This window comes from Pseudophryne corroboree (assembly GCF_028390025.1).
Source record: "Pseudophryne corroboree isolate aPseCor3 chromosome 3 unlocalized genomic scaffold, aPseCor3.hap2 SUPER_3_unloc_11, whole genome shotgun sequence".
NCBI classification, from domain to species: Eukaryota; Metazoa; Chordata; class Amphibia; order Anura; family Myobatrachidae; genus Pseudophryne; species Pseudophryne corroboree.
Genome location: NW_026967499.1, coordinates 1,718,905 through 1,738,728, shown reverse-complemented (window position 1 = coordinate 1,738,728; position 19,824 = coordinate 1,718,905). Strand labels below are relative to the sequence as shown.

General features: G+C 45.3%; 1 protein-coding gene across 1 annotated transcript in view; it reads right to left on the bottom strand.

The window, feature by feature from the left end:
• The window catches only part of LOC134983269 (uncharacterized), a 402,217-nt gene that overhangs the window by 82,877 nt on the left and 299,516 nt on the right, over window positions 1-19,824 (bottom strand). The window contains exons 9-13 of the mRNA XM_063948992.1: window positions 17,445-18,832; window positions 15,864-15,952; window positions 15,322-15,450; window positions 15,103-15,214; window positions 14,524-14,620 (exon numbers count right to left, since the gene is read on the bottom strand). Of these exons, the coding sequence (XP_063805062.1) occupies window positions 14,524-14,620; window positions 15,103-15,214; window positions 15,322-15,450; window positions 15,864-15,952; window positions 17,445-18,832 (1,815 nt within the window). The remainder of the gene's footprint in view (window positions 1-14,523; window positions 14,621-15,102; window positions 15,215-15,321; window positions 15,451-15,863; window positions 15,953-17,444; window positions 18,833-19,824) is intronic.

The following is a 19,824-nucleotide window of genomic DNA, read 5'->3' as shown; positions in this document are numbered from 1 at the left end:
ACCTGAGGGGGACTCAGGGAGCGAGGAGTCAGCCTCATCTTCTGATGACATCTCACATCCTGAAAGCTGTGTAGACTGTGAGGACGGTGTCAGACGTCTACGTGCTTTCCCTTCCACAGACTTGTCAGCCGGTAACATCTGCTGAGAGGCCGCAGAGGTCTGAGCCAAATCCTGGACTGAATGTGAGGAGACATCTCCCCATGGAGGCTGTGGAGGAAACCCTGTAGCTGGAGGTATAGCAGGTGTAGCCAAGTGATCCGCTATACGCGTCAAAACCTGCGCAAAAGAAGCCACCCAAGGGGGTTGTTGTACTGGTGCTGGTTCTAGGCGAGAAGCAAGTTGGTCAGCTTGATTTAGTTTAGGAACATAACAATCCAAAGGTTTGAGAGGGACAGAAAAGAGATATAATACGTATATATAACAACATAGTATTAAAGTCAGACAGCAGAACTAAGCACAAGTCACAAACAATGCGATAAACGATACAACTGCAATGGGCACTTACTCAACTACTCAGCACCACAGGGGTAGGTAGGAGTCAGAGCTGTATAACCTGGCCCTTAGGAAAGATATACAGGGAGGCTAAACCCAGCGTTCCTGAAGACATGCTGTAACAAATTTCACCCAGAGTATATTGTCGCCCAGTGATCTGCATGTGACACCCATCACTGGTATAGAAATGTAGAAGTGCGCACTAGACGTGGGCAGGACGCATAATTATATACACGGGGCAGGACGCATAATATACACGGGGCAGGACGCATAATAATATACACGGGGCAGGACGCATAATTATATACACGGGGCAGGACGCATAATTATATACACGGGGCAGGACGCATAATATACACGGGGCAGGATGCATAATTATATACACGGGGCAGGACGCATAATTATATACACGGAGCAGGACACATAATTGTATACACGGGGCAGGACGCATAATTATATACACGGGACAGGACGCATAATTATATACACGGGGCAGGACACATAATTATATACACGGTACAGGACACATAATTATATACACGGGGCAGGACACATAATTGTATACACGGGGCAGTACACATAATTATATACACGGGGCAGGACACATAATTATATACACGGGGCAGGACACATAATTATATACACGGGGCAGGACGCATAATTATATACACGGGGCAGGACACATAATTATATACACTGGGCAGGACACATAATTATATACACGGGGCAGGACACATAATTATATACACGGGGCAGGACACATAATTATATACTCGGGGCAGGACACATAATTATATACACGGGGCAGGACACATAATTATATACACGGGGCAGGACACATAATTATATACACGGGGCAGGACACATAATTATATACACGGGGCAGGACACATAATTATATACACGGGGCAGGACACATAATTATATACACGGGGCAGGACACATAATTATATACACGGGGCAGGACACATAATTATATACACGGGGCAGGACACATAATTATATACACGGGGCAGGACACATCGTTATATACACGGGGCAGGACACATAATTATATACACGGGGCAGGACACATCATTATATACACGGGGCAGGACACATAATTATATACACGGGGCAGGACACATAATTATATACACGGGGTAGGACACATAAATATATATACACGGGGCAGGACACATAATTATATACACGGTACAGGACACATCATTATATACACGGGACAGGACGCATAATTATATACACGGGGCAGGACACATAATTATATACACGGTACAGGACACATAATTATATACACGGGGCAGGACACATAATTGTATACACGGGGCAGTACACATAATTATATACACGGGGCAGGACACATAATTATATACACGGTACAGGACACATCATTATATACACGGGGCAGGACGCATAATTATATACACGGAGCAGGACACATAATTATATACACGGGGCAGGACGCATAATTATATACACGGGACAGGACACATAATTATATACACGGGACAGGACACATAATTATATACACGGGGCAGGACGCATAATATACACGGGGCAGGACACATAATTATATACACGGGGCAGGACACATCATTATATACACGGGGCAGGACACATCATTATATACACGGGGCAGGACACATCATTATATACACGGGGCAGGACACATAATTATATACACGGGGCAGGGCGCATAAATATATACACGGGGCAGGACACATAATTATATACACGTGGCAGGACACATAATTATATACGACGTATAGGCCGGTTGGCACACACAGGGCAGATTATATATATATATATATATATATATATATATAATCTAGCAGATGTGCGGCACTCAGGTATATCAAACGTCAAACAGCACTACTTGCAGGTATCAATGTTTACATTTTATAAAAATTGTTGTCAGGATAAACAAGAACAAACAATGTACTCACCTTATATACCTTACACATAAGAAGTTTATCGACAATGTACTAAGCATTTGGAAGAGCCAATCCAGCAGCCTGAAAGAAATCTTGGACGCACACAATGCCTCTGACAGCCCTGTCAAGCTTACATATCAAATGGATGAAAGTAGCATTGACTTTTTGGATGTAAGGATCTCTATGAACAATGCTCTGATTAGTACCACAGTATTCACCAAACCCACAGATAGGAATACGTTCCTGCATGCCTCCAGTTGTCATCCAAGAGGGTTAAAATTTGGACTGCCATATTCACAAATGATCAGAATTCATAGGATCCAACAATAATATCAAGATGACCGAAACACAGATCGATAATTTGATTCAATGACTGGTTATGCGAGGGTATATCAAGCAGCTGATCGAAACCAAATATACAGTTTTACAGATGGACCGTACCAAATTACTACATAAGAGAGCTACATCAAAGACTAAATCAAAATTTCCATGGAAGAGTGAATTTAATGCCACTTCAGTAATAACAAACAGAGTGACTAAGAAAAACTGGCACGTGATTCAAACGGACAATAAGTTAGATCTACAATCTACAGACATCATGCCTTGCTACAAGCGAGCCAGGAATTTGAGGGACATCTTGGTCAAGACAGACATCTCCACTAAAAATCATCCCTATGATAATCGCCTGTTAGCTCCATTAAAAGCAGGATGCTTCAGATGCTCATGTATCACCTGTAGGCATCTCATCATAGGTGACACATTCTGTCATCCGCATTTGGGCTACAAAATTAGGATACAACATCACTTGACTTGCGAATCCACCTACGTGGTATATCAGATAGTTTGCCCCTGTGGCTTGTGTTACATAGGCAATACGATAAGAAAATTCAAGGAGAGGATGACCACTCATCGCTCTACTATTAGAGCAGCCTTAACCAATGGAACCAGCGACCAGCCGGTGGCACGCCACTTTGTGGAAGCACGGCACTCGCTTGCTAGCCTCAAATATCGAATGATCGATCATGTAGCCCCCAGAATTAGGAGAGGGGACAGACATCGAGCATTGTTAAGATGTGAGACAAGATGGATCAAGAAATTGGACGTCATCACCACTCGGGGTGTGAATGAGGCCGTGTCACTAGCATGTTTTCAATAGCCTGCACTATTATGTAGCACCTGATTCATTGACCCATTAGCTATCCAGTCATGAATCTGTTTTGCCAGTGTGTTTTCCCTCTAGTCCACTCATTATTAGTACATATAATTATATAACCTTATCCCATGACCTTTGGTCACTATAAGGCATCTACTATAGGCTCACATAGTTATATAGCTGCATTATTGAGCCATCCCCCATATATAGTATTTATTTTCTAGCCATTTAGCTGCCGTGAGACTTTTTGTCCATAGGCATGTGTATCATGTGTTATAATGTGACTCCTCTCTGCTGTCCTGTGTTACATTACTGTTATTTGTATCAGGGTCACTATCTCGGGTTTCCATGGTGACGGGTCTCCGGGATGACGAGTATAACGCATGAAGTATTTACGTCATCTCCCAGCGCCTCGGCCGTTGGGCGGGTCCTGCCAGACGGGAGCCGCTGCTGTTCACAATGGGGGGGATATAAGGTGAATACATTGTTTGTTCTTGATTATCCTGATGACAATTTTCATAAAATTGAAACGTTGATACCTGCAAGTTTCATATACCTGAGTGCCGCACATCTGCTAGATTATATATATATATATATATATATAATCTGCCCTGTGTGTGATGGCTGGCCTATACGCCGTATATAATTTAGGGAACACTAAAGTAACACATCCTAGATCTGAATGAAATATTCTTATTAAATACTTTGTCCTTTACATAGTTGAATGTGCTGACAACAAAATCACACACAAATTATCAATGGAAATCAAATTTATTAACCCATGGAGGTCTGGATTTGGAGTCACACTCAAAATTAAAGTGGAAAAACACACTGCAGGCTGATCCAACTTTGATGTAATGTCCTTAAAACAAGTCAAAATGAGGCTCAGTAGTGTGTGTGGCCTCCATGTGCCTGTATGACCTCCCTACAATGCCTGGGCATGCTCCTGATTAGGGAAGCCAATCCTGGGCCTTTTTTTCAATCCCGGGGATTGGGATTGAAAAATGGCCAATCCCGGGATTCCCGGGATACCCGGGATTGGCTTTTAGATAAGTGGCCGCCTCCTCGCCCCACCCCGCCCCGCCCACCCGCACATATAACTTACCATATACCGAGGGCGGGCGGGGATCATCCTTTCATCGCTGCTGACGGCTTCTGACAGCGCAGCGTGACCTCTCACGCTGCGCTGGGGACCCGGAAGGAGGAAGCCAGGCAGCGTCTGAGCGTCCTGTGGACGCTCAATGCTGATCCCTCAATCCCCAGGATTGGAGCTTCCAATCCCGGGATTGAATCCCGGACATTTTTGGGCCTAAATCCCGGGATCCCGCCGATCCCGGGATTGGCCACCCTACTCCTGATGAGGTGGCGGATGGTCTCCTGAGGGATCTCCTACCAGACCTGGACTAAAGCATCCAACAACTCCTGGACAGTCTGTGCTACAACGTGGCATTGGTGGATGAAGCGAGACATGATGTCCTAGATGTGCTCAATTGGATTCAGGTCTGGGGAACGGGCGGGCCAGTCCATAGCATCAATGCCTTCGTCTTGCAGGAACTGCTGACACACTCCAGCCACATGTGGTCTAGCATTGTCTTGCATTAGGAGGAACCCAGGGCCAACCGCACCAGCATATGGTCTCACATGGGGTGTGAGGATCTCATCTCGGTACCTAATGGAAGTCAGGCTACCTCTGGCGAGCACATGGAGGGCTGTGCAGCCCCCCAAAGAAATGCCACCCCACACCATTACTGACCCACTGCCAAACCGGTAATGCTGGAGGATGTTGCAGGCAGCAGAACATTCTCCTTGGCGTCTCCAGACTCTGTCACATCTGTCACATGTGCTCAGTAAGAACCTGCTTTCATCTGTGAAGAGCACAGGGCGCCAGTGGCGCATTTGCCAATCTTGGTGTTCTCTGGCAAATGCCAAACTTCCTGCACGGTGTTGGGCGGTAAGCACAACGACCACCTGTGGACGTTGGGCCCTCATACCACCCTCATGGAGTCTGTTTCTGATCATTTGAGTAGACACATGCACATTTGTGGCTTGCTGGAGGTCATTTTGCAGGGCTCTGGCAGTGCTCCTCCTGTTCCTCCTTGCACAAAGGCGGAGGTAGCGGTCCTGCTGCTGGGTTGTTGCCCTCCTACGGCCTCCTCCACAGCTCCTGATGTACTGGCCTGTCTCCTGGTAGCGCCTCCATGCTCTGGACACTACGATGACAGACACAGCAAACCTTCTTGCCACAGCTCGCATTGCTGTGCCATCCTGGATGAGCTGCACTACCTGAGCCACTTGTGTGGGTTGTAGACTCCGTCTCATGCTACCACTAGAGTGAAAGCACCGCCAGCTTTCAAAAGTGACCAAAACATCAGCCAGAAAGCATAGGAGCTGAGAAGTGGTCTGTGGTCACCACCTGCAGAACAACTCCTTTATTGGGGGTGTCTTGCTAATTGCCTATAATTTCTACCTGTTGTCTATTCCATTTGCACAACAGCATGGGAAATTGATTGTCAATTAGTGTTGTTTCCTAAGTGGACAGTTTGAGTTCACAGAAGTGTGACTGACATGGAGTTACATTGTGTTGTTTAAGTGTTCCCTTTATTTTTTTGAGCAGTGTAATATATATATATATTGTGACAAGAACACTGGGATAGTGTTTGAGGGCAGGTATGTTTGTCCCAGGTTCTTGTCTTACATGTTTTAGAAAGTGTTAACTTCTAGGAAAAATGCTTTTGGTTTTATCAGAACCTTTTCAGTTTGCTGTAAAAGCTGGGTATAGGCTCTAAGAGAGCGATAAGGAGAGTTCTAGACATTGGGCCCAGTTCGGGTCTTTGGCCTCACAGAGGGCTAATCAGGGTTTCAGCTGTGTAACAGTGTTATAGGGCTGCTAGCCTGATTAGTATGGGGAGACTGCCTGGGAATGCTGCAGGGTCTGTGTGAGAGGAACACGCTTTCTGATACAAGTGAGCTACACAGTATTTACTGGAGAACTCTTTGTTTTGTTTAGTGACAGTTAGGAATATCCTGTGTTAGTTAGTGCCGGACAGGCAAGGTATTTTCTTTTGGTGTTTGTTTTATTTTCTGTTTCAATAAAACTGGCCGGGGCCAGTTGTACCAGAAACTGGACTTGTGTTGTTCCTCAGCTGCTGCGTGCTGCCATATTCCCCAGGAAGAGGCGCCTTGCACCCCTACAGTGTTACAACATATATATATATATATATATATATATATATATATATATTCTTTCAAAATGTTCAGGTATTGCGCAACAGGAACTGTTGTGAATCAGAGTTTATGATACCACAATGAGTGCAGCTTCAGATCCACTCCAAGCCACTGGAGTAAGGGTGAAGACTGTCAAAAAAATGGAGAGCGCACTCTTGATTATATAAGAAGTAACAACTTTTACTTTGTAGCATTTGAATACATACATTGAAAGTTAAAATTCATCAGCAAGGTGTTTCCACCGCAACTTAGCCGGTATATCTCCCGAACCACAGCTCGTCTGGTCTCTGGCTCTGAATCCAGGGGTTGACGTCACGGCGTCTACGTCACTTAGCCACGCCCAACGCGTTTCGTACGTCAGGTACTTCCGTTGGGCATTAACATTCAATGTATGTATTCAAATGCTACAAAGTAAAAGTTGTTACTTCTTATATAATCAAGAGAGCGCTCTCCATTTTTTTGACAATATATATATATATATATATATATATATATATACACACACACACACACACACACACACCCACCCCAGAGGGGAATATGGAAACCAGAGGAAGTCACATGATGTAATTGCAGCTTCCTGACAGGCCACTGCCCCCACTCCACATAAATGCACTGATATAAAATGTCTGCCACTATTTACTTACACAGAGACTCCCCCCCCCCCCTGTAATGTCACCCACTATTCACATGATATGTCACAATCACACATAGCCACAATCACAAGTACATACAGTCACTACTGGTGGTTCTGGGCTCCGGCCAGTTCAAGGGAAATCGCACAATCACAATGGCAGCATGTGTACCCACCTTTACACACCAGACGGGTATTTATACACAGCAACACTGATATTATGTGGACACAAAAGTAACAATACAATGACACATTAACAGGAAATTGTTTCTGTCACCATAGCGACAATTATCTGGAAATAAGATAATACACAGACACATAAAAAGACTCAATGGAAATCTTTTGTTTTTAAACGACTTTATTTCATATCTTTAAAATATAGAGAAAAATCTGTGTATTAAACATTAAAAATACTTTACTCTGCAAAACAGTCTATGGGGGTCATTCAGACCCAGCCGCAACAGCGGGCCGCAGCAGTTTGCAGGTGGTGGCACAATGCACATGCGCAGCGGCCGTGCGGACACACACATTGCGATCACATCCCTGAGGGGTGAACGCGGGTGGGCCGGTACCATTTTCCGGGGCGGCTGCGTGATGTCACATCTGCGTTCATCTCTGATTAACCCCCTATAAGCTTCCAGAGTGCACCTCATATCTCATCTTTTCCAAGTTACTACAAATGATATGAGATCGGTAGCAGCACTACTTTCAGGATTATTACACAGAACACACATAAAGGCTGACACAGCAAATAACAGTAACACATACAAGGGATTAATTAGAAATAAGGAAGCATAATCATTATGTCTAATTATCAACTGGTTCTGTGCAGGACACATACACCTCTTTACTGCCTCCAGCAGCCCCTGGTACTGCACTGTGACCACCCGCCCTGTCTCCCCCCACTACTGCCTCCCACCATCTCACCCACTACTGCCATCCACCCTGTCTACTCCCACTACTGCCTCCCACCATCTCACCCACTACTGCCATCCACCCTGTCTCCCTGCACTACTGCCACCCGCCCTATCTCCCTATACTACTGCCGCCCACCCAGTCTCCCCCCACTACTGCCACCCACCGTCTCCCCCCACTACTGCCACCCCTCTCCCCACCACTATTGCCACACGCCCTGTCTCATCCCCCTACTGCCACCACCCTGTCTACATCCACTACTGCCACTGTCATGTCTCCCCACACAACTGCCACCCACCCCATCTCCCCCCATTAATGCCACCACCCTGTTTCCCCATCACTATTGCCACCCGCCCAGTCTCCCCCCACTACTGCCACTCACCCTGTCTTCCCCCACTACTGCCACCGCACTCTCTCCCCCAATACTGCCATGCCCTGTCTCCCCCCCACTACTGCATCCGCCCTGTCTCCCCCCACTACTGCCACCCATCTCCCCACCACTATTGCCACCCGCCCTGTCTCCCCAGACTGCCACCGCCCTGTCTTCCCCCACTACTGCCACCACCCTGTCTCCCCACACAACTGCCACCCGCCCCATCTCCCCCCAATACTGCCACCACCCTGTCTCCCACCACTATTGACACCCACCCAGTCTCCCCCCACTACTGCCACCCACCCTGTCTTTCCCCACTACTGCCACCACACTCTCTCCCCAATACTGCCACGCCCTGTTCCCCCCACTACTGCCACCCACCATCGCCCCGCCACTACTGCCACCGCCCGGTCTCCCCCTCGGACACCTTAGTGCTGCTTGGGGATAATAATAGGATTTTGGTTCTTACCAGATAAATTATTTTCTTTGAATCCAAAGGGGGCACTGGAGTACTCTTGAGATATGGACGGTGTGTTAGCAGGGACAGGCACATTTAAATATTTAAATTAGTAACCCTCCACCTCCTCCATACACCAAGGTACCTCAGTGTTTTTACTGAGCCAAACAGGAGCAATAGATAGGATGAACATTAGAGAATTACATATAACATTATAACATAACGGACAACGATAAAGTTGACACATAATGAAATGGACAACTGAACAGTTGACGCGACAATAGATAACAATCACCTTAACAATTGAGCAAGTTGGTGAGAATCCGTTACCATAAGATCTACTGAACTTACCACAGGACAGGTGAAACTGCTCTGGGTGGGCGTCCAGTGCCCCCTGTGGATTCAAAGTAAAGGATTTATCTGGTAAGTACCAATATCCTATTTTTTCATCCACTATGGGTCACTGTAGTACTCTTGGGACATACCAAAGTTTCCCCCTTGGGCGGGAGAGCTGTTTGGCACCTGTAACACTAGACGGCCAAAGCTAGATGCTGATGCCGCAAACGTATTAAACTTGTAAAAGCGCACAAACGTGTGCACTGATGACCATGTAGCCGCACTGCAAAGTTGCGTCATAAAAGCTCCATGACCTGCTCCCATGACGTTCCCACAGAATGCAAGGAATGTGCTGACACATGCAGTCGGTGTTAGACTAGCATGAAAGTGCACCTGATGAATGGTCAAGTTAATCTATCTGGCCAAGGTCTGTTTGGAAGCTGGCCAACCTACTGCATCATAGAGAACAAACAACATATCCGTTTTACGTACTGTTGATGTTTGGGCTACATAAATGCGGGGTACGCGTACCACATCCAATGTAGCTGGAGTTCCTGCACCCTCTGATAATACCGGAACTACGATTGGTTGATTGATTTGAAAAGAAGATACTACCTTTGGTAGGAAAGCGGGATTCGTCCGAAGTTCCGCTCTATCATCATGAAACACCAGATACGGTGGCTTGCAGGACAAGGGAACCCAATTCTGAAACACGCTTTGCTGAAGCTAAGGCTAGGAGAAAAACTGTATTCCAAGTCAGAAACTTAACATCCACTTGTTGCAAGGGTTCAAAATTTGAAGACTGTAAAAAATCTAAAACCAGATTCAAATCCCATGGCGCTGTAGGTGGTATAAATGGAGGTTGTACTCTGAGGACACCTTGCAGGAAAGTGTGAACAGTTGGCAAAAGGGCCAAACGCCTTTGAAAGTAAATTGACAAGGCAGAGACCTGCACCTTTAGTGTAGATAAACGCAGTTCTCCATCTATCCCAGTCTGTAAAAATAGCAAAAGACGGGATAACTTGAAAGGATAACTTGAGGTCGGAAAATTCCGAGCTTCACACCACCCTATACAGGCATGCCAAATCCTTTGATAATGAGCTGCCGTTACTGGCTTTCTCTTTCTAGCATGTAACATGGTTGGTATAACTGATTCTGGAATGCCCTCTCATCTGAAGAGAGTGGTTTCAACAGCCATCCCGTCAAACGCAGCAGCGCTAAATCGAGGTACAGGAATGGATCCTGTTGTAGCAGGGCTGGACGTAGCGGGAGTGTCCACGGATTGTCTGCGAGTAGACCTCTGAGATCCGAGAACCACGCTCTCCAAGGCCAATGAGGCGCCACTAATATGACTATCATGGACTGTAATTTGATCCGCTTTAGCAACTGAGGAAGCAGTGGAAAAGGTGGAAACCGATACATGAGGCTGTACGGACACGTGATTGTGAGAGTATCCACTGCCACTGCCTTTGGATCTCTTGTTCTGGACACATACTGGGGTGTTTGATGATTTTGGCAAGATGCCATTAGATCCACCTGTGGGTAAACCCACCTCTGGAGTTAGGGCCCATTCCCCTTGATGAAAATCCTGACGGCTGAGATAATCCGCCTCCCAGTTGTCCACTCCTGGAATAAACACTGCCAACAATATCACTTAAGGATTCAAGCAACTTCCCGCATGGCCATGCGACTTTGAGTTCCTCCTTGTTTGTTGCTGTATGTGATGTCACGTTGTCTGACTGAACCTGTCGCAGCGTGTTGTAAATTGCCCTGAGTTCCAGGACATTTATTGACAGTAAACTTTCTTGTGAAAATTAAAATTAACTGCGCTTGTTATGTACCGTGCTGCACCTGGAGCCAGGAAAGAAACTACAGAGCGCACAGTCCCGCTGGACGCAGCGGGATCTGAAACGCTGCCAGCCCCGCCGGCCGCCGTGCGGCAAGAAACATCAAAGCCGCTAGCCTCGCCGGCCGCCGCACGGCAACACACATCAGAGCCACAGCGGCTTGTGAACATCCTAAGCGCAGGGAAAGGTAGGACACCTGCAAACCAGGTTAATAAAAACTCACTGTGCTGGCTACTCCACTACATATTCACTCAAAAGAGTGTAAACATTCTCGATTTAACCAAACTATTTCATTTACAGGTACCGCATATCTCTGTTAACATTTTTTCCTTTATACATAATTATTTATTTTTCATAGCGCTTTCCATTTTTTCATTTTAAAAGTAAACTTTCTCGGTCTGACCAGAGACCCTGAAACTGACAATTTTGGACCACTGCTCCCCAACCTCTGAGACTTGCGTCTGTCATCAGAATAATCCAATTCCAGACTCCAAATATTTTTCTTGCTGTGAGATTGTGTACTTGGAGCCACCAGAGTAGTGGTATTCTGGCCCTTGGAGACAGCCTCACCATCTGATGAATTTGTAAATGCGAGCCTGTCCACTGTGCGAGAACATCTAGTTGAAAAGGACGTGAGTGAAATCTTCCGAACTGGAGTGATTTGAAAGACGTCACCATCTTTCCTAACTAACTAATCCATAAAACCTTTTAGTCCGTGGACGCACGGCCAAAATACGGGTTATATTAAGTGTCATTTCACTATTTATTTTTTAATTCAGGTGATACATTGCAGCTGTATTTAATACAGTATTTTATTAAATAAATGTGTATACTTTTTACTAGGCTATATTGTGATTCATGTGGCATTTGAAACACTGTTTCATTAATAAATGTAATATTAGACTCTCCTAGCGCTCCCTTCTTTTGCTTTTTTTGATCTTATTGATAATCTGTTGGGACAGCCCGTCCACAACTGGTGAGCAGCTATCAGAGTTTAATTGGGTTTGTGTGTGCTGTGGAGCGCCGATTCAAAACCAATTTCTATGTTGAAGGAGTATCTGTTGAGACGGAGCTTTGATGAGAAGTACAGAACTATTATCACTCCCAGGGATCTGAGATGAGCTATCATCAGAGACATCCCCTTCGTGAACACCCGAGGTACTGACGAGAGGCCAAATGGTAGTGCCTGAAATTGATAATGGTTTTGTTGTACTGCAAACCTTAAGTACACCTGATGTGGTGGCCAAATTGGAATGTGTAAGTACGCATCCCTGAGATCCAGAGAAATCATGAATTTATGTGGCTCTAAACCTGCAATCACTGAATGCAGGGATTCCATCTTGAATCTGTAGTAAGCGATGTAGTGATTGAGCCCCTTTAGGTTCAATATCGGTCTGACAGAGACATCCAGCTTTGGTACTACAAAAAGACTGGAATAGTAACCTTGACCCTGTTGGTGATCTGGGACCGGAATCAAAACTGCTGACTCTACGAGAGACTGAATCATGGTCTACAGAACCGCCTTCTTGTCTCCTGATACAGGCAGACATGTCTTGAAAAATCGCATTGGTGAAAGACAATCAAACTCTAATTTGTAACATTTGGACACTAAATTGCGGATCCACCCATCTATGGATGTCTGAAACCACGCCAAATGAAACGTCTGAAGGCGTGCTCCCACTGTCACGATCCGGGTTATTACCCCCATTATTTACCTGCTAAGTGCCTTCTGAGACTGGCCCGGCATTCCAGGCCTGGATTCCACCTCCGCTATCTGCGGGCAGCGCACTGCATATCTGTGTCTCAAGGTTCTCCTCTCTGATTGCCGCAGCGCTGGCATGGCAATATTACACAAAACATCCATTTGTTTAAAGTTTGGCATCTCCTGCCCTCCGCGGCCATTACTGCCGATTCCCACATGTAAAATACAGACAGACTTTCCTTCCAGTTTCAAACATGGGCGCAGCCATGTTTGTTTTTTATCACGTTGTTTTCAGCCTATCCGCTGCAGTCTGGACTCTGCCTATATTATCCAGCCAATCCAGGCTCACCAGCTGGTATAAATATCCTGCTCCAGGGTTGGGTAAGGGTCAGTGCTTTGGTTGTCAATCCTTGCATACATGTCTCTCCTGTTTGGTGAATTCTCAGCTTGACTTTCCAGGTACTCCAGCTCCTGTGATTCAGCTTCTCCAAGAGACCGGCACCAATTACCTCCCTGCGGTGCAGCCTGACTCCTGCAGTGTTCCAGCTCTGCTTCCTGGCTATCTACTTCGATCCTGACATTGGCTTCCAGCTGTGGACCTGCTCTGCCTCCAGCGGTGTCTTGGTATTGTTGCTACTTCCATTATCTACAGCATCGCTCACTAGCCTCTGTGGTAAAGTGTCACTGGCTTCCAGCGCGTCACTTACATCACCCTCAGCTTCCAGCAGTGCTTGGTGTTACCATCTGCCTACAGCGGTGCTTCACGTCATCTCTAGCGGTATTCATATATCACTCTGCATCTCCTTCTACACAACATCGGACCACAGTATCCATCAATGTTCACCATCAAACTGTTGCTCCAGTGGTGAGTTCAGCACATCTTTCCTCACACCGGTTCCGTTCGGCAGTCTCTGGCAACTCTATCTACTTCACTTCAACCTCAGTGTATCAGTGCCTATCCCAGTCTCCTGTCTGCCACCTACTGGGCGGTACTTGCTGGTTCCTCATTACAGCGGTTAGCTGTGGCCACAGACTTTTCAACTCCGGATTTTGGCAAGGACTTTTGTCATCTTGTTCTGCATAGCCACAGTCTCAAATACCAGCTGCATTCCCAGGAACTGTACTGCATTTCATTCTGCACTCACTGTTGAAGATATCTCATTGCCAAGATATATACTGTGTGTTCAATAAATTGACTTTTATATTTTACTCCATTGTTGTGGTCACGCCTTTGGGTTGATGGTGTTCAAACATCCTGCATTTCTAGGAACCTAATCTTACCTCCACGGTTCACCTACACGCCAGCCCCTACATCTGAAGCTTCCCTAAGTCAGCCTCAGTTGTCACACCCACAACTGAAGATACGAGATGGGCTGGAAGCCCGTCATGCCACTGGCTTGTCGGTCGTCTTAGTGTCATGACGGTTAGTGGTTTATTGAAAACCACGTCATCTACCATGTCTACTGTGTATGGTTGTTCTTCTAGCATGGCCTCGAAAGGACTGAGGTCTATAGGATTTGAATGCTGATCCAGATAATTTACATTTAGGAACCTGTAAAGGCAATGGTAGGAAAACAGACTTTCTCCCCGTGGCCTGAGAAATCCATTTGTCCAATTCAGGACCAAACAACATCTCGCCAGCATAAGGCAATGCATCTATTCCTCATTTGGACTCTGCCTCCGCCTGCCAAGAATGCAGCCAAAGTGCACGTTGTGCTGCAACTTGTGAAGCTGAAAGGTGAGAACTAACCAGGCCGACGTCCATAAAAGCCATACCTAGATACTCAGCAGATTCACAGATGTTCTTCTTGTAGGCCCAACTTAAGCTGTGTTGCCCATGCAACTACAGCCTTGTTAATCCAAACTCCAACCAAAGCAGGTCTAAGCAACACCCCTACTGCTGTATACACTGACTTTAGCATAGCGTCTAGCTTACACTCTGATGGGCCTTTAAGCGTCATAGCAGCTGGAACTGGAATGGTTAACTTCTTAGAAAGTTTTGACACCAAGGAATCCACAGCCGGCCAATTTCACCATTTAGACGTCATAGACTCTGGGAACGGGTAACTTGACAGAAACCGTTGAGGCATAGAAAACCGTTTATCCGGATTCTTCCATGCTTCTGTTAACTGCTTATTCAGAGAATCTGAATAAGGAAAACACACCGGTGTTCTCCGTCTTTTAGCAAATAACACTTCATCATTTGAAAGAGGTTCTTCAATCTCCGTAAAATTTAGAACCTGATGTACTGACCGATGAGATTATCAATGGCCAGACTATCAGTAACCTCATTATCTGACTTCTGGCCCAATTCACCTTCCTCATGTTCCTCTTGAGCTATCAGGTCTGGCATTGAATCGTCAGAATGCAACATCGCTGAAACTGGTAAGTTATAAAACAAATGCTAACTATCTTTCGGAACTGAGCTAGACTTGGACTTTTGTAACCCTTGCAAAGCCCTAGACATCTCCTGAGCCCCTTCTGGTATTACCCTAGCCTCAGATCTATCCGTCTCACGCTCCTATCGCGCAGCTTCCAATTTTGATTGTAACCCAGACATTACCCAAGGAGGATCTGGGTATGGGTTCGTATTTGCAAGACATACTGTGCATGCAGCAGTTCCGTCAGGTAACACACTCTCACAGACCTTGCAGCTAAGCTGCTTTTTTGATTTTGCATTTACCTTACTCATTATGTACACAGACAAGTAGACAAAAAACAGACAAGTCCCACGACTCAGTAAAAATGTAACTAAAGTGTGTATAACCCAGAAGTGCAGTGTACGTGGGACACACTATAATCAGTGAAACCTGTGCTGTACCGAATTCCTACTAACACCCCAACTCCTCCAGTGGCCGAGTGTTGTAGGACAGCAGCAAACTTCCTGCAAGAAGAACCAGGAAGTAAGGTTAAAATGGCATCCTGCCATGTGCATGCCTATACTCAAGTATAATAAAGCATGCAAGATGAAACTTATTACCATATTAACCGATATATATTGTGCTCAGCCTCCCCCCTCTCCTCCTTCTAAAGACAGACTCGCGGCAGCCGCCGTACTCGTGCTCCTCTCCTGAGCACCGACAAGCCAATTGCTGCAGCAGCAGCACAAACAATCCCGGACCAAAGCTTCTTAATAATCTGGGAAGGGATTGAGTGTAAAAAAGAAAAAATCTATGAAAAATAGAAAAACTGTGGAGAACTCCCCACGTGAGGTACCTTTGGGAGTATGGAGGGGAAGGAAGGTTACTAATTTAAATGTGCCTGTTCCTGCTAACTCTCCGTTCATATCTCGAGTACTCCAGTGACCCCAAGTGGATGAAAAATAAATTACCCATAGTGCATCTGGCAACCCAATTACAGCACTAGTGCCACCCACCCTGTCTCTCCCCTCTGACACCTCAGCACCGCTTGGGGATACTAGCCACAGATAGTGCCTCCGGCAGTCCCCACCACAGCAATAGTGCCATCCAACATGTCTCCACTCTGACATCTCAGAACTTCTTGAGGATTCTTGGAACTGCTGGTAACAGTCCATCTGCAGATGGAAGCAAGCTGGGCAGTAAGGAGGAAGACGCTGCTTCTGGTACCTTGGACCCCGGTCATGTAGGGCTGGGAGAGTCAGTAAGATTAATAGTCCCCATCTTACTGGCAGCCGGTGAAGGGAGTAGAGAATGGGTGTTATGTGGCAGGAACGGGCTGGTTAGGTAACAGCCTGGCTGCTGCATTCTGTACAAGCTACAAGCGGTGCAATTCTTTTGCTGGGAGACCCAGTTAGAGGACATTGAAGTAGTCTATGCGTGATTATACAAGTGTATGTATGACTGTAGGTAGATCTTCTGAGGGAAATAAGTGGTGGAGTCTGGCTATGTTCCTCAGATGACAATCTGATTGTGGCAGATACCTGATATCTAAGTGTCACTCCAACATCCAGGATACCAAGATTCCGCACATGATCAGCATTTTGTAACTCTGAATCCCCAAGCGTAAGTCTGGTTGCTTTGCAAAGCTGAGCTGTAGCCCTGCCCTTTGGTGGTGAGCTTCTATCATAAAGACCTGTTTCCCCAGGACTGAGTCACAGCCAACTGGCATCACCAACACCTGGAGCTCAGCTAGACAACCATTTAGGATTGGTACTGGGTACCTGGAGCAAAAGACAGGTCATCTGCATAGCAGTGGTAGATGAGGGCATGACATCTGAATATTTCACCCAGTGGTAGCATGTATACTGCAAAAAGCATAGAAGATAGGATAAGAACCTTGAAGAAAAACGCATGGCAATGATGAGTATACTCCAGAAGATTAAAATGGTTCCTCACCTAAGTGATGTCTGTTGTGTGCAACAAGAGCTGATTTATTTCTCAGAGTATGGAAATGGCTTCTCACCCGTGTGACTTCTCTGATGTATAATAAGACTTGATTTCTGGGTAAAACATTTCCCACACACAGAGCAATAAAATGGCTTCTCACCTGTGTGACTTCTCTGATGTGTAACAAGACTTGATTTCTGGGTAAAACATTTCCCACACTCAGAGCAATAAAATGGCTTCTCACCTGTGTGACTTCTCTGATGTGTAACAAGATGTGATTTCTGTGCAAAACATTTCCCGCACTCAGAGCAAGAAAATGGCTTCTCACCTGTGTGACTTCTGTGATGAATAACAAGATCTGATTTGTGTGCAAAACATTTCCCACACTCAGAACATGGAAATGGCTTCTCACCTGTGTGACTTCTCTGATGTATAACAAGACATGATTTCTGGGTAAAACATTTCCCGCACTCAGAGCAATAAAATGGCTTCTCACCTGTGTGACTTCTCTGATGTGTAACAAGATGTGATTTGTGTGCAAAACATTTCCCACACTCAGAACATAGATATGGATTCTCACCTCTGTGACTTCTCTGATGTATAACAAGATCTGATTTGTGTGCAAAACATTCCCCACACTCAGAACATGGAAATGGATTCTTATCTGTGTGACTTCTCTGATGTGTAACAAGATCTGATTTGCGTCCAAAACATTTCCCACACTCAGAGCAAGAAAATGGCTTCTCACCTGTGTGACTTCTCTGATGTGTAACAAGATTGGATTTCTGTGCAAAACATTTTCCACACTCAGAACATGGAAAAGGCTTCTCACCTGTGTGGCTTCTCTGATGTGTAACAAGATGTGATTTCTGTGCAAAACATTGCCCACACTCAGAACACGGAAATGGTCTCTCACCTGTATGACTACTCTTATGTTTAACAAGATTTGATTTCCGTGTAAAACATTTCTCGCACTCAGAGCAAGAAAATGGCCTCTCACCTGTGTGACTACTCTGATGTTTAACAAGATTTGATTTCCGTGCAAAACATTTCCCACACTCAGAACATGGAAATGGTTTCTCACCTGTGTGATATCTCTGATGTGTAACAAAAGCTGATTTGTATGTAAAATATTTCCCACACTCAGAACATGGAAATGGCCTCTCGCTTGCTTTAACTGGCTGATGGGTTATAAGCTTTGTGTTCTGTGTAAAATAGTTGGCATCTATAGAACAGGGAAACACTGTATCTACTGTCAGAGCTGTAACAGATGCACCAATATCAGAGTGATCAGGAGAACATTTCCCAGGATCAGAGGGCTCAGCTGATAGAGCTGGATGTATAATTGGGGTAATGGGGTTATCTCCTGGATAATCCTGTCTACTGTCATTATCTTTTATGTCACAATCCGGGGATAACATTAGATGTCCTTCTGAGATATTCCTGCTTGTGTGTCCATCTGCTGGAAATAAAATACATTATGGAAATGTGACATTTTCTGTAACAATATTAATCTTGTAAACAATAGGAGAAGACGACTCTCTGGGACACTTAATTGTAAATGTGTGTGTATAATAAAACATAACTTTTAATGAAGGCTTTATAATATTGTGTCTCAGACTATCATTGTGTCCACCCTCCTGAGAACACTCACAATAACAAATGTATTATAATAAGACTTAGATATATCTCTCTATTGTACTGGTAACTAACCATGAAGTATAAATGGAGATGTAGTCACTCGCCAAGTCCTATGTCAGCACCAATGTAAAATAATGGATGTGGAACATATCGTATGAATTGGAGATTCTAGATGAACAATAACATCAGTCATATGAGCTGATGGATCAGAGAAATGTCTCCTAACGTTACTCCTGGAAGCATTGGTAAGGTAGCATTCCTTTATGTGTGTGCTCATACGCTGGTAAGCCTGTATATGTGTTACTCACCCTTATATAACGTATATTGCTACAGCAGAGTAGGTGTGGAACAAGGTACTTTACATGCAATACACCATATAATACCCTGTAATCCTCATCATCTGCTAGGTTATAATCCATTTTTACAAACCCCCCCCCCCCCCCTCCCATCATCAGTGTCTTACCTCTATACTCTCAATAGTAATAAGGATGATGTGTGTACGTTAAGTATGATACAGAGAATTACATATCAGGATCAATACAGCTGCCACCATACTTCTGCTTCTCACACGTGTGCTACTGGCAGCAGTGAACATCTGAGTGAGAGTCCGGGGAAAACAGCAGAGTCTAATGAGAAAGATTGGATCTGCCTTTGCAGGGATGTACCACACCTGTCACCCCTGTTAGTATATAAAATAATAAATAAAAGGGGCGTGATCTATCCAGACGTGCTTTCTGGAGCACTCCTCACTAAGTGGCTTCTTATCTACCCTACCTGATAGCTCTCAGCCGCCACTGGGACCAAGACC